Source organism: Lampetra planeri, chromosome 16 (genome assembly GCF_965212315.1).
Source record: "Lampetra planeri chromosome 16, kcLamPlan1.2.h2, whole genome shotgun sequence".
In the NCBI taxonomy this organism is placed as follows: Eukaryota; Metazoa; Chordata; class Hyperoartia; order Petromyzontiformes; family Petromyzontidae; genus Lampetra; species Lampetra planeri.
In genome coordinates this window covers 10,963,484-10,983,206 of record NC_136122.1, presented here as the reverse complement: position 1 = coordinate 10,983,206, position 19,723 = coordinate 10,963,484, and the positions used below count along the sequence as shown (strand labels likewise).

Genomic DNA, 19,723 nt, shown 5'->3' with positions numbered 1-19,723 from the left:
TACGTCACGTTCGGCTTCCGCTGGAATGCATATTACTTGATTCTTGAACAGAGCTGGCTTTTGGTGGAGTTGTTGGGCAGGGGCTGGGGGAGCGGGGCAAACTTTGAGTGGCTAAATGCCGCAACTGCAATTTTGTAAGCCCCCCCCCCCCCCATCGAGAGATAGAGAGAGAGCCCCCTGGCTGTGACCGGGGCTCAGTTCGGTCTCGCAGGAAGCGTCATCCTCAAGCCAGCTCTGACTCAACCGACACTCACTTGCTGTGGTTGTGAACGTCTTGTACCCTTTGGCAACACTCACTGACTTTGTTTTCTAACAGCCGGATGAAAAATCTCAGAGTGAGGTAGGTGTCATCGAAGTGGAGATTTTCGTCAAAGCATGAATAACAACACACTTCTCTTTTTCTTGCATCTCTGGCATCTGTCTGAGCCTGCATGTCAACTGCACTAAAGCGTCTGTTTCCATTCTCTGGGATTCTCACCCAGTTACAAAACATGGGAATGTATTTGTCTTCATGAAATCATTCATTAACATTCAACTTTTCCAGCCATATGTGTGTCACATGGGTGTTGCTTATGTGGTGGTAAAGTGCTCATTTGAATTTACATTTCATTGTGGAGATATTGGAAATAGATTCTACGATACATCTGGCCGGACGGTGTAATTGTAATTTGCACGGCTCACAGCTGAGCGGCCATGGGTTCGAATCCATGCCTGGCATCACCTCGACCATCCGTCCGGAGTAGATCAGAAGAGTACCACCTTGATGGTATTCATTGATTTTGCCATGTAAATACATATTTACTGGATGTCCACTAAAAAAAAAAAATGCAGCGCGAACGGAATGACGTGCCCACTAGGAGGGCACAATCTTCCGCGTTGGCTGTTGGTCTCGCGGGTGAGCTGCCTGCCGTGAAATTTTCCCATGGTCAGAACGGTCTCTGCTGCCACCTTGTGCCATCAGATCGAGACGCTGCGCAGGGAACTCGACCAGTCGCAGGATAAAGTCTCGACGCTCACCGGCCAGCTCTCCACCAACGTGAGTCAAGCCGCTCACCGCTGTACCGAGACGACATTAACTCCAGAAAAAAATACAAAGATCCCCCGTATCGCAGTAACAGACTGTTGAGGCAAGTGCTATTAGCTAGCACCTTATGAAGGCTGGCACGGCACACCAGGGGGTGGGTGGCCAGCACCACGCCTTTGTCTTCCTCGTGGCGATGTTGATACACCGCACCAGGTAGTCAGTTGAGGATGAGTTGACCTAGTAGAGGCCCAGGACCGGTCCAGATAATCGACCTCGGGTTTCCCGGTTCGTAGCGCAGCCCGCTAACCGCTGCGCTACCACTCCCCACAACGTTTAACTCCACGCGCACACAAACACACACAATTTCTGCATACAGAGTGGGGATGTGTTCGAGATTTTTTTGATTAATTTGTAAAATCTGCAAATCAGGACCAGATCCAACATTTTGTTGCGTTTTGGATTAAATCCGAAGAGGTGACATCATCACTATTACAAAACTTACACGTTTTGCCCACCAAAAGTGGTGTCACGTGGCGTCGAGTGACGTCACTTTTGATAGCATGAAGACATTAACTATTCAACAAAGTAAATTATCTGAAAAAAATCCTTAAAAATACCAAAGCTATTTTTACAAATTCCAAATTCATCTCTGTGTGTGTGTATGCATATATTTATATATGTAGCACAGTGGCCAGCGCACTTCGCTATGAACCCGGCGACCAAAGTGTAGTGGCAAATATTTGAACATGTCCTGGGCCTCCCCTAGGTCGCCTCAGCCTTAAATTAGTACCTGGTACGGTGTATAAAAATCAGCACTATGGGGACAGGCGGCCTGGCATGTTGTTGGCCACCCACCCCTTTGCGCGCTGTGCCAGCCATCATAGGTGTTTGCAAACAGCACTTGCCCCAACAGTCTGTTAAAGGCTCGTACAGGGGATCTTTGGCTTACATATATACATACTCTTCTCCATTGGGCCCCAACAGCAGGTTGTTTTTGCTTAAGCCCATTGCAATGGTGGTAGGTTTTCTTGGGTGTGCTGTAAAGGATGAAACGTTGGACAACACCCCACACAACCTGAAAGCAGATCTGGCAGTGACATTTCATCTTGTTGACGAGTGGATGACGACGGTGTGCTTTGTTGTAGCTGAAATATATTTATAATTTGTTACAACCGAGGCTGGCGTGCCCCAACTTCATTTTCGTGAGTGACGCACAAATAATTATCCTGTGCCGGTGGCATAAGCGCATAAAAGTCAGATGTGATTTGTTTTAATCGCGTAAAGGAAAGAGCACTTAATCCGGCAGGCTACAGCCCTCTGAGATTCGTGTTTCCTGGTCATGTTAGTGTAAGCTATGCAACCCTAGACCAGTTCTGACGTCAATGAGCCACATCGACAATGTTAATACGCATTGCTCAGTGGAGTTGAAAGCATACCAATATTATAGAACGAGGCAGGTGACTTTAGAAATGTATGTGCCGAGCATCTTGAGATGCGGTTGTATCTGTACATGGACAGGTAGAGCCCTTTTCTCTTAACACCACGGCTGGATGAGGGCCTTCCAACGCCATGGTCGGTGTTGGGAGTTATTTGACCATACTTTACGCTGGTGAAGGCAGGGGCATGGTATAGCATGCGAATGAAAAATAAAACTATTTAAAACTATTTAAAATTTTACCAGATAAGGCCCACTGAGCTATGTAGCTCTTTTTCGGAAGCGACCTGGCCACAAATGATAGCCCAACGAAGTGGCTTATCATCATGTGGACATTTATAGCAGACATATACCCTAAAAGCATGTTTCCAAATGTAGAAGGAAAAATGGAGAAGCTGGAGAAAAATCCATGCAACCAACGGGGAGAGAAACACACAAACTCGAAATATACAGGTCTCAGGGATCAGGGGTCGGGATCAAACTCACGACCTCCTGTATACCAGGCGAGTTAGTTAACATCTCACCACCGTGGCGCCCCTGCTATATTTTAATGCTATATGAATCCAATTTGTATTGCATTGCATTGCATAGACAGGCATGATATGTTATGGAGATTCGTCGAGGCTTTCCCGGGTACACAGGGATATAATAAATGTAAAAAAATGTGTTGCATCTCCAGGTTAGATCTTACGCAAATCCAATGATTCTCATATCGTATAGAGTGGATATAAAACATAGTAATAGGTTTTTACCCTTTCAACTGGTACAAAAACTCACACCTTTATACAAGGCATCATGTTTGCAATAACCACAATACAAGCAGTCAAAATGCAAACAAAAAAAAACAACTCTGATGATGAGAATGATATGCACTGTCCTTGAAGTTGATTGGTCCACACCCGAGAGAGCTTTTCTTAGAGCTTAGTCTCCATTGGTGTTGGACCAGATGACGCCAAAAGGCGTACAACTCAAAGACAGTGCACTATCAGAGTATTGAGAGCTCGGGGTAAGCATTTACACTATGAGACCTCCTTTACCAGTACCAGTTGAAAGGGTAAAAACCTATTACTATATTTTGCCACTGGTAAAGGAGGTCTCATAGTGTGGATATAAAACATTGCGGGGTGATGGCGGCGAATGGAGGTGAACGATGGCGGCTTCTCTTGCAGGCAAACCTGGTGGCAGCATTTGAAAAAAGCCTGACCAGCATGACGAGCCGACTTCAGAACCTGACCGCGTCTGCTGAGCAAAAGGTGGGTGATTGCTGTCGTCATCATCATCAACATCATCTTCTTGGTTCTTTCGGTAAAGTCACGTAGAAGGGAAGTAATAAAATAATAAAATAATAAAAATAAAACATAATAAAATTATTCTCACGACGTTTCGGCCACAACGCAAGCAGCCGTCTTCACCTGAGGACGGCTGCTTGCGTTGTGGCCGAAACGTCGTGAGAATTATTTTATTATGTTTTATTTTTATTATTTTATTATTTTATTACTTCCCTTCTACGTGACTTTACCGAAAGAACCAAGAAAATGAATCCCTGCAGTCACGAAAGCTTTAAATCGAAATCATCAATATCATCAACATCACCTTCTGATTAGCACGGTCGGCTATGTATGGTGCGAAAGAACTTCAACGTACATCGTCATAATGATGATCGTCATCGACATCACCTCTGATTAGCACGGTCGGCTACGTTTGGTGTTGAAAAGTTCTATGTACTTACAGTAGCCATGGTCAATCCACTGCTTGGATGTAGGCCTTCCCCAAGCCGCCGACACTTCTCGCGGTACTGCCATGTAACGATCCACACGGACTTATTTCATCGCACGCGTACAGACAAAGTAAAAATATATTCAGAGATGGGCAAACTATGAACAAAATCACTGGTTGGAAATGTGATTAGATATATATATACATTTCCAATTCCCCTAATCCAAATTACCTATTAATTTGAAATGAATCATGTATATAACATTTATAAATTATAAATGTAATGAGAACACATTTAAATTCCGTGTATTTAAATGACATGTAATTTACACGTGATTTGAATCTATCTGTTTCCGCTTGGAGTAGATGCAGGGGTTTTGCATGAAGAAATTCACCTGGCGAATGTGAATCGAAAAGAATCGATTCTCGCACGCACACACCTTGTTGCACTTCTCCTGAACGTTGGATTTGATTTTGATCACTTAATCAAAACATCGCTACATTCTCTTCAGTGCACATTAATGCAATGCTCTCAGAGCTTTGACATGCATCACAAAAAAACAAAATGGCTCGTGCATTGTTATGCAACACCTTTGCGTAAACGGTGGCAAAACTGAAATTTTCTTCACCGCCATACGTAAGTCGCATTTGCACCCTTTGCGCCCTTTGCCGGTCGTGACATTTTCACGCAGCGTAGGAACGCAAGGGCAATCAGACGCCTCATTAATTTATTTGCCAGCCCTTAATTTAATACTCGTCCTGTGGCGCATGGGATGTGCCAAATGTCACCGGACTACGGCTGAGACCCATGCCCCCCCCCGCTCCCCTCACCCCCCCCCCCGTGTCCCCCCCTGCCCCAGCAGGATTCGGAGCTCGGCGAGCTGCGGAAGATGATCGACAACCTCACCAAGGAGAATATGGCGGCACAGGAGGCGATGAGCGGCGTGCTGAGCACCACACAGCAGAGCAACACAGGTGCCATGCCGCACCGTCGAGCAACAACACAACCACAGAACCCCACAATGCGGCCTGGCAAAAAAAAAAACTCACCGGCGATAGAATAATCTGCTGTTGAAGTTCGGGATTGGACTGGATGCAAATGCTGTCTCGTGATATACTGAATTATCACCACTGCCACCACCAACGCTATTGTCACTTTCTTGATTATCATCATTGTCAACATACGAAGTGTGACCTTCAATTCGTAGTCATTGGTCCGGTACCCCCGCCACTGTCATTTCAGCACGGTTGGCTACACGTGGTGCGAAAGAAGTTCAACATACGTGTATTAACATCGTTATCAATCATCATTATTGTAACCACCAACACGTTCACCACAACTATAATCACATGATAACATAACCATCGCCATCTCCAGCACACTATAATCACATATCTGAAAGTCGATCTTTGTCAAATCATCATCATCGTAGCCACCATGACTCAACGACCCCTGACCCTGGCCATCGCCCCCCCCCCCCTCCCCCCAAAACGAGCGTGGCCCTCGCGCCAATCTCTGCTGCATGCTGTCGCCTTGCAGGAAGCCTGTCCCCGCAGGCCGGTGAGCCGCGTCTGCACCGGCAGAACTCGTGCGAGAGCATCTCCAGCGTGAACAGCATCACGAGCCACTCGAGCGCCGAGCTTGCCGACGCCAAGAAAAAGAAGAAAGGATGGGTGAGTCGGAGGAGGAGAGCGACCGCACACGCCGCGCTCCACCGGCGCGCCTCGCTGTGTGTGTGTGCGCACGAGCACCGAGCGTGGGTGTGTGTGTGTGCGCACGAGCACCGAGCGTGGGTGTGTGTGTGTGCGCACGAGCACCGAGCGTTGGTGCGAACGTGCTGCACAGACTGCCGGTAAAGTCCCAATGCGCTTCATAGCACGCGGTGATCCGTTTATCGGAGGAGGCGAAGGCGCAGCTCTGCAATAGCTCGCTCACGCCACTGCTGGCCGACAGGGCCTTCGCTAAGCGGGAGCTCTGGAGAGCCCTAAAAGGGTGCTCTTTGGCCTACTCTTCCACGCTGGCCAATCGTCTTGGAAGAGGTGGGAGTACCCACGCTTTATCCCACCGCGAGTGTGACCTGCCGATCGACTCACTGTGGCCCACCAATTTATGCAGAGTCCTACAACGCTTTTCAGGAGGTTTCTGCCATTTCTTTTTTTTAAGGAGTGTTATGTGTTTGCGAGGAAAGGGTACACCTGGTGTCGACCACACCACCACCTCGGTGTACTGCGCTGGCCTTGGTAGGTCCACACGGAGGAGGAACTTGCCTCCCTATGGTGTATGTTTCATCTCATGAGGCCGGTAGTCACAGTGCCCTCTGCTAGAGTCTCGGTGACCCCGAAGTTTATCGCTGGGCTCGTGTGAGGTAAGTTGCTGGGTGGTGATGTGGTAGCACGATTTGGTTTCTTTTTACCGAGGCTTCAGTGCTGCCTGACTCTGCATTGTGGGCTCCCTTATGAGGCATTTTCTTTCACAACTCCTCGCTGAGTTTGGACACAGGATTGTTTAAATCCGAACTTTCATTCACTTTCAATTAAGATGTTTACAACATGTTTTCTTTGAAGTCCATTTGCTTTTTTTAAAATTAGCTTTCAATATCTTCCATTTCAGGCTTTCATAACATTTCAGTTTCTATTTTAATTTTTAATCAAACTTAAAAAAAATATCTCACTGGAACCCCATTTTCATCTTTGATCAAACATTTCAACCTGGATCAATTTAACTAATTTGTTTTTAAATAACCCTTTTAGCATCGTGCCAGCTTTAAGTTTCAAACAGACAATAGCGATGCCAACTGTGGCACCGGTCGGAAAAGGAAAGCAGCAGGGACATACGAGCAGCAGTAGAGAAACTGCCTGTTGGTTGAACAACAGCGGTGGTGGAGCCGAGATGGGCAGCAGAAGGACGGGGGGGGGGGGATGTTACTTCGTGTTGACTCGCTCACTTCTCTTTGCCTTGCCGTCAATGGTGTTGTCAAATATTGTTCTTCTCTCCCTGCTCGCCGCACTACCACCACCACCACGCCCAGGGCAAAGCGGGCAAGGTGATAACCGCACACGCACATTAGCATGCACCGCCGCTTTCCCTTCCAGCCTCTTAGAACTCGGGGGGCGGGGGGGGGGGCAAGGGGGGGGTATGGGTGAGGGCTTTAGTTTAAGGTCCCCGGTTTGGTTACGAAGAGATTTGGCGTACTTTTGTTTCGTGCTAAACCCAACGCACCGCTGCAAGGCTTTGTTGTTTTTTTTTGCATACGCAATTGCGATAGTTTTTGTTTGTTTGTTTTTAAAATACAAATAAAATAATGGCGAAAGGCTCAACGTAAGATTTTAGGGGTCTCAGAGCCGGTCACACGTTGTGCCAGGAAGTTGTCTTTGTTCAGCTTTTGGCTTTGGCACCTGACTCGGATAAAATTACACGCTGAGACACCTTCCACGGTATGAAATGATGGGAACATTACCCATCCACTTTTAAATACAGTTGGTTTATGAATCTAAATGACACCTTAGACCATGTAATAAATTAAGGATGGTTTTGTTTCAAACTTTTTTTCTCTCGTTAAATTTGATTTGGGTGGCCACTCGTGTTTTTTTGGGATTTGTGCAATCCTTGTTTATTTATATATATATAAAAGGTTGTGTGCACATTAGGTATTATACATACACATACATAGTGAATGGGATAAAATTATTATTAAGGTATCAGACAACAGGAGGAAATGTCACTAATAAAAAAACTCCCATAACATGTCCAGCATTCCTCTTAAATAACAACAGACATTTTCTTCGACAATAATTATACCAGTTACACTAATAGGCTCATTTGTTTAAAGGCATTTTTTTTTACTTTCTTGCTTTGAGTTTATCATCATTCATAACACCAGCAGCAGCAACAACAGCAACGTTAAGGTTCAGGGCTTCAAGTTAAAACAAAAAATCTATCCCTCAAAGAACAAAAATCTCCATCGCCAATTGCGTCACCAGCGAGGGGTCGTGCGTGCGCCCCTGTTCTTTAAAGTCACAGTCTAGACTGAGGCTTATACCGCGCAAACCAATACTTGCGCTCGCCACAGATGCAACCGATAACGCGCAGATGGAGATGACGTAACACTGTGCCACGTTGCACAGTGTAATTGCAGTCACCTTTCAGGAGGGCCAAGGCCAAATGACTTGAATAATAAAAAAACAAGTCCGCGTACAGCGTCCACGTTGGAGTGTTTCATTGCTTTTCTTTTGCAATTGTACTCGGGCCGCGCTGTTGTGCGTGGCCTCGTGTGACAGACAGAGAGACCTGCTTACAGGATTCCCGCAGCTAGCAGTGCACCTCCTTGTGTGCGAAAGTGTGCCCCCCGGATTATAATTGCGCAGGATGACTGCACTTCTGAAGTCCCTTGCAATGGGCCTCTTCACCCACACTAGCGACACGCCTCCCTCTTTAGAGAGTTTAAAATGGTGCAAGTTTTCTTTTGTTGTGGCCAAAACAACGAGGACGTGTTTGCGTCGACAATTTCCCCGCATGTTTTGATCCTCGTTTTGCCGCATTCGAACCGGGCTTTTATTTCGACTGTCAGCATGTGCGCGATGGCCCCCCTGGCGTGTGTCAAAACAACAAGTCCCTTGTACCCTACGGCAGTGCTTGCCGCCGCCGCGTGTGAGCAGCAAGGGGTGGGGAACCTCTTGGCCCTATGTGCCGCACGTGACGCACGGCGTCGTTCCCCACGTGACGCACGACGTCGTTCCCCACGTGACGCACGACGTCGTTCCGCACGTGACGCACGACGTCGTTCCCCACGTGACGCACGACGTCGTTCCCCACGTGACGCACGACGTCGTTCCGCACGTGACGCACGACGTCGTTCCACACTTGACGCACGACGTCGTTCCCCACGTGACGCACGACGTCGTTCCCCACGTGACGCACGACGTCGTTCCGCACGTGACGCACGACGTCGTTCCACACTTGACGCACGACGTCGTTCCCCACGTGACGCACGACGTCGTTCCCCACGTGACGCACGACGTCGTTCCCCACGTGACGCACGACGTCGTTCCGCACGTGACGCACGGCGTCGTTCCCCACGTGACGCACGGCGTCGTTCCCCACGTGACGCACGGCGTCGTTCCCCACGTGACGCACGACGTCGTTCCGCACGTGACGCACGACGTCGTTCCGCACGTGACGCACGGCGTCGTTCCGCACGTGACGCACGACGTCGTTCCCCACGTGACGCACGGCGTCGTTCCCCACGTGACGCACGACGTCGTTCCGCACGTGACGCACGGCGTCGTTCCCCACGTGACGCACGACGTCGTTCCCCACGTGACGCACGACGTCGTTCCCCACGTGACGCACGGCGTCGTTCCCCACGTGACGCACGACGTCGTTCCGCACGTGACGCACGGCGTCGTTCCCCACGTGACGCACGACGTCGTTCCCCACGTGACGCACGACGTCGTTCCCCACGTGACGCACGACGTCGTTCCCCACGGCCCGCGGCCATGTGAGGCCTACCACTTTAAAATGGCCCCCCAACCCATAGGTGGAGTTTGACTTCTATATTTGGGGGGGGGGGGTGGGGTGGCACAGGGGTTCGCTTTTTCCCTCACATTAGGAATGGCGCGTGGATCAAATTCATGAATTTAGTTTAAATCATAATTGTAAACTGCTGAAAATAAATGAATAAAAGTGCCCAGTTTAGGAGGGGCGTTGCCCCCCCGTGCCACCCCGCCCCCCCCCCCCCCCGCTGCAAACTCCGCCCATTCCCCAAACGATAATTACTCCCCACTTGGAGCATCTAGGCCAGTGTTCTTCATTGCAAGGCCCGCACGCCACTGGCGGCCCCTGGTGGCCTTTAGTGCGGCCCCTGACGTGCGGTCCCCGACAATACACAACATGTGAAAACACACCTTCCCCACCCCCCCATCATCATCGTGCTGCTGTCAAACCCCAATGGTTTACACATATGCGGCGGCCCTCACACTGATGATGTCTTATCGGCGAAAGTGCCCTCCCCACCCCCCTGAAAATTGGTGAAGAACACTGCTCTAGGCTGCGTGTCTACTTTGCAACTGTGACGCCACAGCCTTAACGAGAGGAAGGTAGACACAGGCATCGCATTAGTGCAGCAAAGGTGAGCCCGAATAAAAAGAAAAATAGCTTCTTGGATAAATGTGTGTTTTAATATGTGATCCACCAAAGGAGTTTGAAAGTCCTTTTCGGGACTCGTTAAGGAATCTGTTACCCACCCCTCGTTGAAGCGGTGGCAACGTTGGGCTCCTGGGATTGCCGGTCCGTTACAGTTTTCATGCATAACCGCATATGGGCCGACGGAGCCGATATAAACACAGTGACCAAACAATAACAATAATAATTAATCTCCTCCGTAGTAATTTTGTTTCTTTTCCCGGTCATGCTGTACGGCTCTTCCATGCGTTTTCGGGTTGCGCCGCGTGCTGTACGGCACGACGTCCGACGTCTCGCTCGAAAACGCCGGACGTCGTGAGCAGTCTCCAGCACGTGGAGCATGGGCAACTCAAAAACGCGTCCGTGGGAAAACAATTAAACTCGCGAAAGCTCCGAGAATCAAGCCAATTCCGTCGTGAAGATTTATTTTAATTGCGCGTGCCATTGTCTGGGAACGCTCAAACGCCATTGCAGGGGCAGAACCCGTAGAGCTCTCTCTCTCTCGTCTCTCCAAGTCACCTTTTCATTTGCACTTAAAAAAGCAATCGCTATTCAAAAAGGATTGGCTTGATCCTGCGGTGTGCAGTGCGGGCTTGGGGTGAGACCTGCGGATGAGGCAAGGTGGATTTTGGCTGCTCTTGCTACTGCGGGACCTGGAGTCCAACTGTGCCACTGCTCTTGAATGCGAGTGCTGATTTTTTTTTCTCTTTTGTTTTCCTCCCTGGCTCTCCATGGCCTGATGCAGGTATATGAAGTAAGTGCATAAGCCATGCCAAACCCGGCACATGCCGTGCCAGACAGCCTTGGCGTTACTCTGCCCTGATTTAGCCAAATGTGCCAGCGCTAGTTTCTTCCAAACTGCATGCTAACAGCATCGGCACGTGTGTGTGTGTGTGCCAAAAGTGATCATCGCTGTGTTTTCATTGAGAAGTAGGAGAAAGAAGCTCGGCTTATGCGAATCAAGATTTATTTGTGCCTATTATTATGTGCTGATTAATGTACCAATTTGCTCAATTTGAATTATTTCCCTTTAAGGGCCACTGTTGGCATCGCGTGTCGTGTGATGAAGATGTTTTTTTTTACAGTGGCTTCTTGATTATAATTGCCGACGATTGGGAGGAATAAACAATACCAGTTCAAATAAAGAAGCGAATTGGAAACCCATAACATTTATGCTTTAAGGCCTCCTCTCAAAATGACTGGCTCATTGGGTTAACAGTGGGTCAAATGCTTTAATTCCATAGTGTTTCCCATCACTATGTTTGTTGTATTGTGTGAGTGTATCGATTAATTTACAATAGCCCCTTAAGCGCCAACAGCTTTGCCAAAGGTTCAGAGTGTCCGTATCACCTTTGTGCGATTGGGTATGGTTTACAGTACGAAAGCACAATAACATAATTTACACTGATCTTAAAGGCAACCACGGTCCACGGGTTATCTGCCAATTATTAAAATTAGTGGTTTCCTTTGTATGACTAAAGTCATTAAGTAAATTAGGCACTGTGTATGAATGCATTACACGTGTTAAAGCAAAGTTCTTTCATATATATGTAAGTAGTATATAAAACAACTATATGAAAAGCTTTTATGGATAACTTCAAACGAGCACAAAAAACCCAGCTCTCTTTGGCCACCGACTACAGAAGTTGTTTAAAAAAAAAAACAAATAAACAGGACCCCAAAGAAACCTCACGGCAAATCTCTGCTACCGTTTACGTTGCCCTCCATGCGAATCAGCGTTTGTTTTTGTTTATTTGGCGTCGCAGTTGAAGATCTCGTTCCGCCAAGCGTTTTCCAAGAAGAAGGGGGGCAAAGGCCCCGGCGAGGGAGAGCCAGGGAAGAGTCCCGAGACCTCCGCTCAGCCAGCCGCCACGTCCGAAGCGGATACTACAACGCCCGGCCAGCCTGGGACCAAGCCCTCCGAAGGCCCTGCAGGGTACGGCTTCACAGACAACATTTTTTTTAAAATTGTATTTGACCAGGTAAGGCTCACTGATCTATGTAGCTATTTTTCATCAGTGACTTGGCCACAAATGATAGCGTAACGAATTGGCTTATCATGTGGAAATTTATAGCAGCCAAATACTCTAAACGTGTATTTCTAAATGTGGAGGGAAAACCAGAGAACCCGGATTCAGCGTTGGGATAGAACCCACGACATCCTGGTGGACAATGCTTAATTCTGCACTGAATATTTGTTAGGTTGCTGGTTAGATGGCGGTCCATACTTTTTGGTTGGCGGTCGACACATCATTCGTAGTCAAAGCCATCACAGCCGAATTGAGAGGTATACTGGATGCGGTATGCCGGGTGCAGAACTATTTTTTGGGTTGTTGGATTGCTCATTGTGACATATACAGCTGAGATGATACTCTGCTCTGCTCCTGGTATAACTGGGACCAGTTGTTGAAACAACATTGGCAGACCTATTTACTAAATGTTTACACAGCAATGAAAGACCAGAATTCTGTCATGATGCCAAACACTATCCTCCTGTTTATAGAAGGGTGACAAAACGGACTTGAAGAATTACAGACTCATTATGCTCTTATCATGCTTGGCTTCTGATTCAAATAAGTATTAGGATGCTTGGATGGGTAATCACCATGAATATCAGTTGTTGTAGGCTATAGACGACTGTTCTTCACTAATTTTCAGAGGGAGGCCACTTTCACCAGTCAGACATCCGTGTGAGGGCGGCCACACATTTGAAACCATTGGATTTTGGCAGCACGATGTGGGTGTCTTCACATTTGTGTATTGTTGGGGGCCGCACGTCAGGGGCCGCACTAGAGGCCACCAGGGGCCGCCAGTGGCCTGCGGGCCTTGCAGTGAAGAACGTTGCTCTAGACTGTGGGGGTACATTATGAGCAGCAGAGGGCAGTGCCCTGCCATGAACAGTTCTGAATCGATGTAAGAACGCACACTTCGTTGTTGTTGCTGCTGCTGCTGCCATGTGCCACGCTGTGGTCTCCTACTACAGGCCGCCACCGCCCGAGGTGGACACGATCATGCAGCTGCGCAGCGAGCTGCGGCACAAGGAGATGAAGCTGACCGACATACGTCTGGAGGCGCTCAACTCGGCGCACCAGCTCAACACGCTGCAGGATGCCATGAACTCCATGCAGGTCTGCACAGGCGCACGCACGCGCACAAGGCACACGAACGCACGCGTCAGCGTACGCACTCGGGCACTGCGTGCACACGCAAACGTGGGTGTGAAACCCATTCTTTTTGTAGCCGTATACTTTGTGTTCGAAATAGTGTCGGTATAAATAATTGCGATTCAAAAACATAATCCCGAGAAATTAATTAGAACGAAAGCAAAGTGCACAAAGAAACATGTACCTGTGTACATGTTTTGCATAATAACAATGTTAAAAACAGCAGCATGTTAAAACAGCAGAAGCCCCATTCTTTGTTGACTGTTCATGAAAGTTGCTGGGCTGGAGCAGGGATATTTTGCATGTCGGCTGATGGACGAGGCTGGTGGTGGAATGGCAGCCAAAGGAGCGAATGCACCCGAGAGGATCACCACCTTGGATATGGAACAATGAGTTGGGTTCCCGTGCAGGAGGGAGATGGATTGTGGCATCGCGTGACAGCGAGGCATGATAAGGGCATGGGGGGACGGGCCTTCATCGCCGCTCTTACCTGCCCCTTCTGAACATCTGTGAACAATAACTTCATAGCTCATCGGATTCCTCCAGTATGCATGCATATTCTGATGATGGCGATGATGGTGATGATGATTTGGCGCAGATGGTGCTGTGACAGCTGCCTGCAAACGATTTTCTCCCGCATCACGTCCTCAACGCGGTCGAACGTGCGTTGCTGCCCCCCTCCCCCCCGTCCCGATTTCCATTTTTGGCAGTCGATGATCGAGTCGCTCAAGGTGGAGAATGATCAGCTCAAGTCCGACACTCCCGTGGTGGGAGCGGCGACCGCCCCTGGGGGGACCGCCGAGCCCACGTCGCCACGCCCCCTCCGCTCCCGCCTGCAGCATAGCCGGAGCCTCCCGAGCACCTCCAACCTCGGCACGTGACGCGGAGGGGGGGGGGGCACGGGGTGGGGGACGGTGGGAGGGGGACGGTGGGAGGGGGACGGTGGGAGGGGGACGGTGGGAGGGGGACGGTGGGAGGGGGACGGTGGGAGGGGGACGGTGGGAGGGGGGGGGGGCACATGGGACACAGACAAACCTAGCTCGTTGATAGAGTTGATCCCCATGCACAACAGTGGCTGGATGTCTATGGCGATGCTTTGTGCCGGTATCGAGATGATACCCGGGACCCTTTCCGGCAATAATACGGATGATGTTCAAACACCAAATAGACGCACATGTGTGGTTTACGCAGACTTGGTGCCTAGCAATAGGTGTGTATTTGGTATTTTAACATCGCAACACCTGTTATTGCTAACCCCCATTATTCTGGAACTCCCTTCGCCCAGCCATCCAGGACCATGACTCCCTCCCTGCCTCTGTTCCAAATCCCAGGGCTCAAAAGTGTTCTCTTCTTCTCTCCGCCTCTGACTGATTACCTCTCTCCATGAAAGAAGTCTGCCCACTAATTCTGCAGAGCACCTTGAGATGCGGGTTTGCACTTCGATGCTGTGAAATCCCATTGTCTTGTGTCGAATCAAAATGTATTAGCAAATAACCCAACCGGTAATAGGTAATGCATATTCTTAGATTCATATGATCCGTTGTAATTTGTATGACTAAATTAAACCCCCTCTGGTCTTCGCGCGTGATAGGTTCACAGTGATGACATCACCTTTACTCTGTTTAAGACCGAAACAGAAATACTTATTCACATTTCTGGCTAATCGTCCGATGAAGCTGGTTGTAATCACCAGCGAAATGTTGTACTCAAAATGTAAATGTCGTGGATTTACTCTCCAACACACCAATTAGTAAGGTTTGTCATCTAAACAAAGCGTGCCAACTAGTTACAACTTCAGCACACCGGTGTGTTGGAGAGTAAACCTGCAATGTTTACAATTTGAGTACTGTGACGTTTCGATGGTGATTACAACAACAATCAGCTTCACCGTGCATTCATACAGACGACACGTTTATATTCGTGTGATCTTACCCAAAGAAAAGTAAAAACATAAAAAATGTCATCACGAATAGTAAAATTGTTCGCAGGAAAAGCCACCGTGTTGAACGTACTCATTCACGATTCTCATCGCTGCCGCCGTCGTCGTTGTTGTCGTCGCCCCTGCAGAATCTCTGCTCAAGGACAGCGTGGACAAGGCACAGTGCAAGCAGGTCCGGCTTGTCGTCAGCTCGGCCGAGAGCTGGAGGCAGAGCAAGGTGCGCGGTCGTTCCACGACAGGCTCTTTTGAGATAATCCATCCCAATGAATTGTCCTCGACGCTGCGCGAGTGCCGATTCGGGTATTTGGTGATCACAGAACGCGATAAAATAAGCCTGGAATGCACCGGATTCTTAGCGGATCTCGGGGATGTATTCCAGGATCGAGCTTGGATAATCCTGCTGCGGTTGTCCACCATGGAAGTGGAGTCGTGCTGTGCTGTGTTGTGTGTAACAAAGAGAGCAGTGCAGCAAATACACGTTGTTGTACTGTGCTTCTGTGTTGCCACATCTATGCTCCCCACCTGACCGGGATGGTGTATGATCACATAGGCGTGGGAAAGCCTTCTTCTAATAGTGGATTTATAATGAGCTGTACATGTAAATGTACTTAAGAGATGTGTTTAGTTTATTTAAAAGAGAAGTCTGGATCTATTGGGTCTTTGCGGTTGAAGTTCTTGTCCCGTTCTATTGATGTTGTGTTTTGTAGCATCGGGGTGATTATTAAGATGTGCCCTTCGACTCATCTGGTTTCTGTTCTCTCAGACCTCCAAGGTGACTCAGTTTGCCCTGGGGCGTGTGGACATTGGAGAAAACACCACGTGGGAGGAGCTGGACGGAATAATCCGACACGTATTCAAGGTCAGGCAAACTCTCACACACGACGTTGATCATGCCCAATCTCACTTTAGCTCTCGAAAGCTTAGCAAAAATAAGCCTGCGCAGTACTTAAACTATTAAACTATTTAAGCTATAAAACTATTTTTTATTTTAGCAGGTAAGGCCCATTGCACTATAAAGCTCTTTTTCAGCGATTACCTAGCAAGGACCAGTGGCTTGTTATCACGTGGAAATGTACAGCAGCCAAATACTCATGATGTTTAAAAATGTGGAGAGAAAAACCGGAGGACCCGGGGAAAAAAATCCACGCGACCACGGGGAGAGCGAGAACACGCAAAAAATATACAGGCATCAGGGTCGGGATCGAACTCACGACCTCGTGCATACCAGGCAAGGTCATTAACATCTCGCCACCGTGACGCTCATTGGAAGGCCACCGTGGCGTACTTAGAAGGCCTTCCAGCAGGACTTGGCAGGCGTTTTTCGAGCTCGGTGGCTGCGGGGTGTGGCCAAGACGTGGCAGTGTTTTCGTCACTAATTCCGACGGCGGGAACGGACGCCGGCGCAGGAGTACATCATCCGCGTGGACCCCGTGTCCAGCCTGGGCCTGAGCTCGGAGAGCATCGTGGGCTACAACGTGGGGGCCGTGCGGCGCACGAGGAACTCCCCCGAGCCCGTGCCGCTGCCCTGGGACAGCCTCCCCGAAGACGGCGAGCCCTGCATCGCCATCTCGCTCAAAGGTGGGCGGTCGTCGGCAAAAGAGACGGTGACTGAGCTCCGGCCTGCCTAGATTCGAACATCACGATTACTATTTTATTTTACCTAGGTGGGGCCCACTGAGATACATAACTCTTTTTTACGAAGCGACCTGGCTATCACAAATGATGATAGCTCAACAAAGTGGCTTATCACGTGGAAATTTAAAGCAGCCAAATACTCTAAACGGAGAAAAATCGACCCGACCACGGGGAGAGAGAGACACGCAAACTCCAGATATACAGGCGTCAGGGTCGAGATCGAACCCACGACCTCATGTGGGGTAGTCAACATCTCGCCACCGTGGTTTTAGGCGGTACCAGCTCAGCACTCTGACCTTCTGAGCCACCTGGACACCGCCCTGTTAATGTTATTCATTTCATGAATTATATATCTTTACTCGGATCATCCCTTCAGACAGAATATCTTATTTGCAAGGGTGTCGAGCGACGCAACTAGAGCAAACACCACGATGTAAACAACATATTCTGGATTTCAATAGGGTTATTTACGATTCAAGTCAAATATGTTAAACTTTTTTCGCATCGTACTTAGCCAAGCATGCTAATCGGAGTTGCCACTGTGACACCACCACACATGGCCTACTCTGTTGCAATTAACATCACAGCAAATTATCGGTATGAACCAGGGCGGCTGTTGTTGCGCTCGAACCGTGAATCTACGCAACGAGCGGCAAACGCGAGACTGCTCGGCCAATGGCACTGCTCACGATTCTGACGCTCCCTCCACCACCACCGCTACCGCCGCCACAGGCCTGGGGGAGAGTAGCCTGGACAGCCTGGCCTTCGAGGGCCTCACGCCAAAGCCGGTGCTGCAGCGCTGCTCGGGGCTGCTGCTGGATCACCGCCACCTGGTGCTGTGCGGCCCTCCCGGCAGCGGCAAGTCTTGCCTGGCGGCGCAGCTGGGCCAGTGGCTGGTGCGGCGCGCAGGGCTGCGGGTCACCGACGACACGGTCGCCACGTTCTCCGTCAACCAGTCCACAGCGGACGTGAGCGTCTCGCACTCACACCGGAGCTACGTTTTGACCCCCGTAGACTCGCAAAGGATCCATAGGCCAGCAACGGACCCAAAGACCAATGTTGAACCCATAGACTTATAGGTTAACGTTTGACCTCGTAGACTATGCTTAAGCAGACAGGCTAAGATTTGGCCCATTGGATAACGTGGGGCCTGTGGACACACATCGGAATAACAATGGACTCATGTACTTATACGGGACCCGCATGCTTACGTTAGATCGACAGACTTGTATAGGACTCGTCGTGTAACATTTCATAAGAGACTAACGTAGTGTTCTCGTGACGTGCTAATACTGCGCGCAAAGTACACACAGCCTTGATTTAGACAATGCAGGGCATTTCATGAAGGACTGATCCTCCAGTGACATTCGTGCCTTTATGCAGTCTGTAAATATAGAACTCAACTCTCGCGCGTATCATTACTCTTACGATTTAAAGCTTTCGTGACTGCAGGGATTCATCTTTTTGGTTCTTTCGGTAAAGTCACGTAGAAGGGAAATAATAAAATAATAAAAATAAAACGTTATAAAATAATTCCCACGACGTTTCAGCCACAACGCAAGCAGCCGTCCTCAGGTGAAGAACAGGTCTGTCGGAAAGACAGCGTCTGAATGAACACCACCAAGCTGTCTTTCCAACAGACCTGTTCTTCACCTGAGGACGGCTGCTTGCATTGTGGCCGAAACGTCGTGAGAATTGCATTTTATTATGTTTTATTTTTATTATTTTATTATTTCCCTTCTACGTGATTTTACCGAAAGAACCAAGAAGATCATTACTCTTGTTAGCACAGGGCTGTCGTCCCATGCCGCCGAACTAACCCCCCCCGCCCCGCACGTCTCCCTCCCTCCCCTCTGCCTCCTGTTCCTCTTCTTCTTCTAACCTCGCTCGCTCACGCGACAGGAGATCCGCCAGTACCTAGTGGACCTGGCGGAGCTGTGCAGCGGCGGCCTGGAGATAGGTGACGTGCCGCGCGTCATCATCCTCGACGGGTTGCAGGAGGCCGGCCAGCCCGGCGATTTGCTCACTCCCGCCATCAACTGCCAGCACCACGTGTTGTGAGTCTCAATAATATTACTCTGATATTGTTTTTTTATATATTTTTTTAAAATTAAAACCCAACGCGAGCCCGATGCAAGACGCCAATCACTGAACGAAAGTAGGAATATTTCGATTTAAAGCTTTCGTGACTGCAGGGATTCATCTTCTTGGTTCTTTCGGTAAAGTCACGTAGAAGGGAAGTAATAAAATAATAAAAATAAAACATAATAAAATAATTCTCACGACGTTTCGGCCACAACGCAGACCTGGTTTTCTGGTTTTCACCTGAGGACGGCTGCTTGCGTTGTGGCCGAAACGTCGTGAGAATTGTTTTATTATGTTTTATTTTTATTATTTTATTACTTCCCTTCAACGTGACTTTACCGAAAGAACCAAGAAGATGGAGCCTGATGTCAGCACACATTGCCTTACTCCCTTTAGAATAAATTCACAGGATCTTGTACATCCACTGTGAAGCAGACGGCACATTTTTTTGGTTAATACACCCACGGCGTTAATCAGGGTACCCGCTGGGCATGAACCACAAACCTCTGCGAACAGCGACAAATTCCCTTCCGCTTAGTCACGA

General features: G+C 48.9%; 1 protein-coding gene across 6 annotated transcripts in view; it reads left to right on the top strand.

The window, feature by feature from the left end:
- The window catches only part of LOC144723035 (neuron navigator 2-like), a 137,822-nt gene that overhangs the window by 108,336 nt on the left and 9,763 nt on the right, over positions 1-19,723 (top strand). For 4 of the 6 annotated variants that reach the window (XM_078601563.1, XM_078601566.1, XM_078601561.1 and 1 more), the window contains 13 exons: positions 317-340; positions 962-1,036; positions 3,629-3,712; positions 5,036-5,150; positions 5,716-5,849; positions 12,123-12,292; positions 13,340-13,484; positions 14,231-14,393; positions 15,588-15,676; positions 16,223-16,318; positions 16,866-17,037; positions 17,827-18,062; positions 18,997-19,151. In XM_078601563.1, coding sequence (XP_078457689.1) covers positions 317-340; positions 962-1,036; positions 3,629-3,712; positions 5,036-5,150; positions 5,716-5,849; positions 12,123-12,292; positions 13,340-13,484; positions 14,231-14,393; positions 15,588-15,676; positions 16,223-16,318; positions 16,866-17,037; positions 17,827-18,062; positions 18,997-19,151 — 1,658 coding nt within the window. The remainder of the gene's footprint in view (positions 1-316; positions 341-961; positions 1,037-3,628; positions 3,713-5,035; positions 5,151-5,715; positions 5,850-12,122; positions 12,293-13,339; positions 13,485-14,230; positions 14,394-15,587; positions 15,677-16,222; positions 16,319-16,865; positions 17,038-17,826; positions 18,063-18,996; positions 19,152-19,723) is intronic. The other 2 variants (XM_078601564.1, XM_078601565.1) reach the window with 2 other exon arrangements.